The sequence below is a fragment of the Scleropages formosus genome, chromosome 1, assembly GCF_900964775.1.
Source record: "Scleropages formosus chromosome 1, fSclFor1.1, whole genome shotgun sequence".
Lineage (NCBI taxonomy): Eukaryota > Metazoa > Chordata > Actinopteri > Osteoglossiformes > Osteoglossidae > Scleropages > Scleropages formosus.
Genome location: NC_041806.1, coordinates 13,184,574 through 13,191,309, shown reverse-complemented (window position 1 = coordinate 13,191,309; position 6,736 = coordinate 13,184,574). Strand labels below are relative to the sequence as shown.

General features: G+C 46.4%; 1 protein-coding gene across 5 annotated transcripts; it reads right to left on the bottom strand.

Moving 5' to 3' along the window:
• Positions 1 to 54: 54 nt before the first annotated feature.
• Positions 55 to 6,324, bottom strand: LOC108933997 (uncharacterized). 5 transcript variants are annotated; one of them, XM_018751462.2, is made up of 14 exons: positions 6,155 to 6,250; positions 4,556 to 4,670; positions 4,347 to 4,471; positions 4,162 to 4,252; positions 3,971 to 4,050; positions 3,775 to 3,819; positions 3,566 to 3,612; positions 2,826 to 3,022; positions 2,581 to 2,659; positions 2,380 to 2,484; positions 2,161 to 2,286; positions 1,511 to 2,079; positions 1,018 to 1,094; positions 55 to 895 (listed from the first exon to the last, which is right to left on the bottom strand). In XM_018751462.2, the coding sequence occupies exons 2-14, from the start codon at positions 4,661 to 4,663 to the stop codon at positions 823 to 825; spliced, it is 1,722 nt and encodes a 573-aa protein (XP_018606978.1). In that variant the 5' UTR covers positions 4,664 to 4,670; positions 6,155 to 6,250; the 3' UTR covers positions 55 to 822. The 5 variants fall into 5 exon arrangements, with proteins under 5 accessions (XP_018606978.1, XP_018606979.1, XP_018606980.1 ...); XM_018751463.2 differs by having other exon boundaries at positions 2,161 to 2,283; XM_018751464.2 differs by lacking the exon at positions 4,556 to 4,670 and having other exon boundaries at positions 6,155 to 6,324.
• Positions 6,325 to 6,736: the final 412 nt, after the last annotated feature.

Here is a 6,736-nt window from a genome sequence, read left to right as displayed (position 1 = left end):
GGGTTGTTGGTTGAGTTATACTGGAGTTTACAGCTTGAACCTTGCTGCCAGTTATACACTCCAGGGGCAGCAAGGGATGCAGTGGTTAGAACTATAACCTGGTCTGAATCCTTGGTCCTGCTGAAGAGTCTTTGAGCAAGGTACTTACACTGAATGGATACAGTAAAAATCACCCTGCTGTATAAATGGGTAAACCAGTCTATGCAGTTCAGTGTACCAACCTCACACTATAAGTAGTTTTGAAGGAAAATGTGAGAACTACAAACACTGGCAGTGAAAAGCCAAATTCCAGAACGAGCACAATGTGGTACAGCAGAACCACAGGTGAAACGGGGACAAGTGAGGCAGACAGTCTCCTGTGGAGCTTAGTAGTAACCTTGAAGAACAAACACAAATTTTATTCAGCAGTAAAACATAAGTGGCACTGCTCCTCCATCAGTGGCTGGCTGATTTAACTGAGCCAAGTGATTTATGCAAAGTCACATGGTGCTCAGACAGAAGAACATGAATGCTGTGGATGATGTCCAGCCTGACAGAGGTACAGTGAGAGCCCCTACAGATCCTGAGAAACACTACAGACTCCCATAATTCCACAAAAGTTAAATCTCTCAAGGAAACTATGACTCCCACTGACCCAGCAGCACAGAACAGTTCAAGGAAGAACAGAGCCATCCAAAGCTCTCAGAACCAACTGCACCCGAGGACTTACAAACATGAAAGATAAATATGACAACAAATAAAAAGTCAGGATCTGCAAAGAGCTGGTTAATGTACCGCCATCTTGTGACCTGGTGGAAGCAAACACCTGTTCCTGGGAGGTGGTCAGCTGGTGATCTTCTTGAGTTTATGGTGGGCTAGGTAACGGACCGACCACTGCAGTAGCTCATCAGGAATGCTACAGGAAACGGGGTGGAAGCGAACACATGTGAAACAACATGTGAACAATGACCCTTAACTACCATATTGCGGGACCGCTGATCATGATCATGTGCGTCTAGGTGTGGAGACTGGACTCACTTGAAGGAGCACAGAGCTTCTGCAACCAGTGCTGTGGACTGGTAGGTGTAGGAGAAAGGAGTTCCGTCTGCATGGACCTGGGGGTAGAGCAAACGGTCCAAACGGAGTGAACATCCAGCAGCTGACAGTAACTTCAGTGTCATTTATTTGAGTATAATTGCTGCCATGACTGTGATTCGCACTGGGTTGTGTGTTTGTGCGTGTTTTCAACTGGTGTCACATCATATGTATAAAATCCAAGCATGCAGCCTGTAGGTCACTACAGCACAAAGTCATTTTCTAATAAATTACTTGCACTTGCCCTGATTCTTAGATTAAAGATCAGACATTAGCAGAGAAGGTAAAGTTATTGCTGGAACCTTCTGCTGGGCACATCGGAAAGCTTTTCATCACTCAGTGTGTAAACTCACAGGGACTGGGAAAGCAAGCATGCGTGCACACACACACACACACACACACACACACACACACACACATATACACAGACCCTTACCCTGACAAGGTTAGGTCGAGGTGCGACTCGGCTGGGTTGCTGGTTCTGCGCTCTCAGCCCCAACCTTGGGGTCCTATAGCAGGCTGGTGTCCCCAGTAGCCATGGCCTCAGGCTCCTGGCCCCAGGTACCTCTGCAGATCCACCCTGAGTTCTGGCATCTTTCTCTGGAAGAGTCTGCTGCCCCTTGTTAGCTTTGCAGAAACTTCTCCTAACTGGGCCTTTGTTCTCCACAGCCTGGGAGGCACTGATACAAGGCTCTCCACTGGAGGAGGAGGAGCTGGATAGGTGGGGTCTCTGATATGGCAGTAGACTGTGGTCTTCTGACTGTTGCAGGGACAAGGGTAAGGGCAGGGAAGGGGGGCCTGTTGCTGAGTGGGCAGCCCTAGAGAGGTTCCAAAGGGGCCCTACACTGACATTGTCCTTCCACTTACTACTGGAGTCTGAAGGTGTGAAGAGCTCCTCACTGTCCCCAAAGGGGGTCTGTGTGCTCACTGCTCTGGGTGGTCCAGCACATGAGACAGCAGCACTGGGTATGTCATCCAGAGAGACTTCGTCCCGGGCCACAGACTCTGAGGGAGAGAATCAGAGCAACAGGGATAGCTACAGCCTGTGTGTGCATACAGAGCAGAGCTCTACCTCCCATTTCCTACCTGTCATAACCTGAGTAGGGAGCAGCAAGGATGTGTCAATGCCGGCCGAGCCAAACATGTCCCAGGGGTTGGCAGGCTGCTCATCCTGCAGATCCTCGCACAGGAGAGACGATTCCAGGTCCTCTGCTGAGCACAGGAAGAGCAGGAGAGCAACAAGATCAGTGTGAAGGCAGAGTTCCCCCCCCCCCAACACCCATCCCACATTTGGGTTGGCTATACCATTGTTTGCAGTGTGTCCGTCTCTGCCAGCAGCTGGGTCGTCCTGAGGGCTATACCCACATGCTGAGGTCACATGACTCAGCTCCTCCCTCACCTCTACTGCCCCTGAGCAAAAGCACAGAGTAAAGAACAGCAGAAAACTTTTACACCTCTCAGACTCAGCTGCGTCTCGCAGCTCCTCGCAGGGGGGATTTCTCTAACCTGGCTGTGTGACAAGGCTCTGCCTCTGTTCCTCAGGGATGTGAAGGAGAGAGGAGGGAACGACGAAGGGGTCAACACCCTGAGACCAACAGTAGTAGAGTCAGATATGGGCACGGGCACAAACGTCTCTCATACACACAAACACACGCATGTAACGCCATTGAAACTGTGATGCTGAACTCCAGGAGGATGCAGGGATCGTCTGACCTGTGGCTACATGACCTCCCTGTTCCATCAAGGCTTACCTTGTACTGCACTCTGTCCACATCCCAGCCAGTGTTCAGGTGTAGGTGGAGCAACATAGGTATAGGGGTCTGCCAGGAGGTGGAGGGCTGTGGGCTCGAGGGGCAGTAGGGGGCCTGCAGACAGCTGGCTGCATCATTCAGCAGGAACCTCATCTTGTCCTTGCGCCACTCGGTCATTAGATCAGTCAGATATAACCCTGGGGAGAGAGAACAGTGAGGCTGGAGACAGAGGAATGTTGCTGGGGCAAACTGTGAGGTCAGATCCTAACTTTGGTTCGGATTCCAAACACACAGCGATAAATGTACATCTACCCATTTTCACAGCGTAGGTGTCCTCAGAACTGTTGAATCTCTCTCAATTTAAGGGTCTCAAAACTCGCCTCTTTCAGACTTCTCCTCTGATTTCGTAAGAGCTTGATACACGTGCAGGTGTTTATTTTGCTGAATAATTTTTAATAACAATTTGTTTAATATGGATGTACTTGTGTGACGTACACTTGTCCATACAGTAGTGTGATAAAACAACTGTACTCTAGAATCATGTGTCTGCATCCGAATCTCTTCTTCTGTTGATGGAATGCACTCTTTTTATTGTTCTTTGAGATGTATGTCATTTTGGAGAAAACTGTCTGCTAAATGAATAAATGTACATGTAAATGCATGTAAGCATCTATCGATTCGTATCTGAGCATCTCTCTGTGTATCAGTGATTGTGTGTGGGTGTTTTCTGGGTGTCCAACCTGACTGTGTGTCCGTGACAGCGGCCAAACGATCGCCCTGCTGAGCCCTGAAACACAACAGTAGGAGGAACAATACAGTCTGACACTGGAGAGTTGAGGGAAAATTTCACAGACTTCAATAACAGTGTGAGTCTCCTGGACAAACTGTCCCATGTGGACAAATTGAACAAGTCCATAGTCTTTTGTAGGAACCCTGTGCGCGCCCTCACCGCCAAGCTTCATGAATCTTCCGTCTGACTGTATGCAGTGTGGTGCTGAAAAAGACATGGAGGTACAACTGTATTGCTGAGGGCTTACCGTACCTTAACCTCTATGGAGCACAGCGGTTAAGGAAGCAGACATGTGCTTGTCCTGGATCTGTTTTCTGTCAACAAAGAGAACTGGAGATGGAAAGACTTCACTCACCACTTGGGAATGTTACACCTGATTGGGTCAGATGCCAAGCTGATCATTTCCTCAATGTTTATGAAGAAATGGGATTTATCCTGAGTGAAGGAAAGAGATTAAGCACACTTGATGTCACTACTGCCCTGACCCAATCACTGTCTGTGATTGGTGTACCACAGTGTGACATGGAAACCTCTGTCTATGCTAACCTCCTCTGGCTCTGCATGAAACATCACACTGTATCGGCACAGCAAGACAGCGGAGTTACTGAGGCTCATCAGCGACTCACGCTCTTCTGTCCTGTGGGCAAACAGAGAAACCATGTCAGCAGCAGCACAGTATTATACAGGGCTCACAAATCTCAATCTTGGGTATGTCCTATGTATCTCCTCACTTCTGCAGTTTCTTCCATGCTTCTGCTGTGAGGATCCCTGGAATCTGTACCATGTCATCAGACACAAACATCAAGTGTCCTGATGTCTCCAGCAGCTTCGTCTGCAAATTGAGCGGTTTGCTGATCTGCAGAGAGAAAAATGTTCAGGTCATCATCTGCCACTGCCAGTAAACGTCAGGAGGACTTTGGGTTCCAAGGAGTGGAAGTACCCTTAAAATACGGGCTTTGACCCTTGGCCAGATGTCCTGGGAGCCGTAGCTCAGGATCATTGCCTCGATCCAGGCTCCTGTTGCCTTTGCACTATCTTTCGCCATCATTCAGCATCTGGTAAAACATACACATTGTTTCGCAATCAATCTGACATTATGGTAAAAACTGGGTCAGCAGCTGGCACAGTCATTAGCGCATGTGTCTTGCACTTGAATGATGCAGGTTCAAACCCCACCTCCTGCTGTAGTAGCCTTGATCAAGATATTTACCCTGAACTGACAGAGTAAAAATTATGCTTCTGTATAAATGGGTAAATGAGTGTAAGTAGCTGAACACTGTAAATCATCCAACAGGGACTCCATAAATGAATGTAAAGGCAAAAACTGTGTAAACGGGTCTGTTCAGTTCCTGCCAGCTGGTGACTGTCTGCCTTCGTACTCTAAATTTCCAGCCATTACACTTCACTTCTGCAATCAGCAAGAAATACAAAAGCAAAAAACAAACAGCAAAAACAACTCAAGGCAGTCCGATTTCCAGTAAATGTAAAAGTTGTTTCCAGACAAAAATTCCATCGATTTGAAATGACTAAAATAAATTTGAATCACAGTGGTTCTTCCTGAAGAAAATTAACTTTTTGTTAACAAAAACAATTGCTGAGAAATTAGTTCATGCTATTGTTTCAAGTAGGTTGGACTGTTGTAATGCTTTATTATCAGGTTGTTCATACCAGACTATATCCAGGCTACAGCTGGTACAAAATGCTGCTGGGAGAACTGTTATTAGAACTAGGAAGAACGACCACATAACACCAGTACTTAAATTGTTGCACTGGCCCCTGGTTACATTTAGAGTTGATTATAAAATCCTACTTCTGACCTAAGGCAGTACATGCATGGCATTGCTCCATCTTACCTTGGTGAGATTATTGATTCTTATATCCCAGGACAATGTCTTTGTTCATGGGATGCAGGTTACCTTAAAGTACCTGTGATCAATAAGACCTCGGTAAGAGGTCACGCCTTTAGTTATCGAGCACCTAAAATGTGGAATAGTCTACCGGTTACTGTCAGAAGTGCCCCATCTATCTCAGTCTTCAAATCCAGTCTAAAGACTTACATGTTTACTCAGGCATTTCACCCTGAAATGTAATTCCACATAGCTGTGTGTTTGTTTTTCCCACCTCTATACAAAAGCATATTCAATTTATTTATTTAAGTTATAAATTACTAACAATTTCTTCTTGTTGAGCATTGGCTCCCTACAATTAAGACCTGAAGATGCCGGGCGGCAGTCACAGATGCACCCCATACTGACTGAAGATGATGACCAACTGCATGGACGAGATACCGGGCATGCATGCTGAGCTGGGGATTCAAGCTACCATACAGCAATTGGCAATGCCATATTTATTGTAAACTGGCTTAGAAGTCTAAAGAATAATGGAAAAATGGAATAAAGTAATGGCACTTGAACCCCCACGTTTTTTTGTCCCGCGACGTTTCAGTTGGGAGTTTTTGTTCCTTTCCTCCGTCACGTGGCCAGTCATAAGTGAATAACGATAGTTCAACTATCTTTCTTACAAAGTTTTTACAACTTACACGGGAAGAGCGAAGAAAAGTGTACAAGTTCACTGACAGTCTTCTGAGGTTCAGATCATCGTGAAAATTAAACCACATAAAAACAGAGAAAGTAAGCTAACGCGGGACGGAAATAATAAACAAGTTAAAAACAGTCTGCAGATCCGTCCATTTCTCGCGCCGGAAAAGCGTGGTCCACAAGTGTTTTGCGTCCGACGGGGAAACCGGTCCCGTTGAACCGTTCCTACGCCACGCCACTGCATATGTTCCCCAGTCAAATAAAGGTTGCAGCCTTGTCTGCAGGACAGATATCTTCCGACAGTTTGCACAGTTTACAGTTTTTACGGGATCTGGTCGTTTTGGGTCTATGAAAGTTACCAATGACAGGTGTCTTGTTCAATATTAATACATCTCCATTCTTTATCTCTGTTTATTGACTTCCCATTTCTGCCTCTATTGAGTCCAACACTCTGGTCACAGCCTAAAGGACCATCAGTGAACCTGCTCCCCAATACCTACAGGATCTCATCACTCACTAGAGCCCAGGAAGAGCACTGAGCTCCTTATCTTCACAGGGATCCAAACTCTAAATGATGTAAATTT

What these genes read in the sequence shown, in the direction of transcription:
- LOC108933997 (XM_018751462.2), bottom strand. Translation starts at nt 4,663, where the DNA reads ATGATGGCGAAAGATAGTGCAAAGGCAACAGGAGCCTGGATCGAGGCA. An exon ending in AGGTGTAACATTCCCAAGTG is followed by an intron (nt 3,820 to 3,970) that starts GTGAGTGAAGTC and finishes TGTCTTTTTCAG; the next exon opens with CACCACACTGCATACAGTCA. An exon ending in TGTCACGGACACACAGTCAG is followed by an intron (nt 3,023 to 3,565) that starts GTTGGACACCCA and finishes CTCTCTCCCCAG; the next exon opens with GGTTATATCTGACTGATCTA.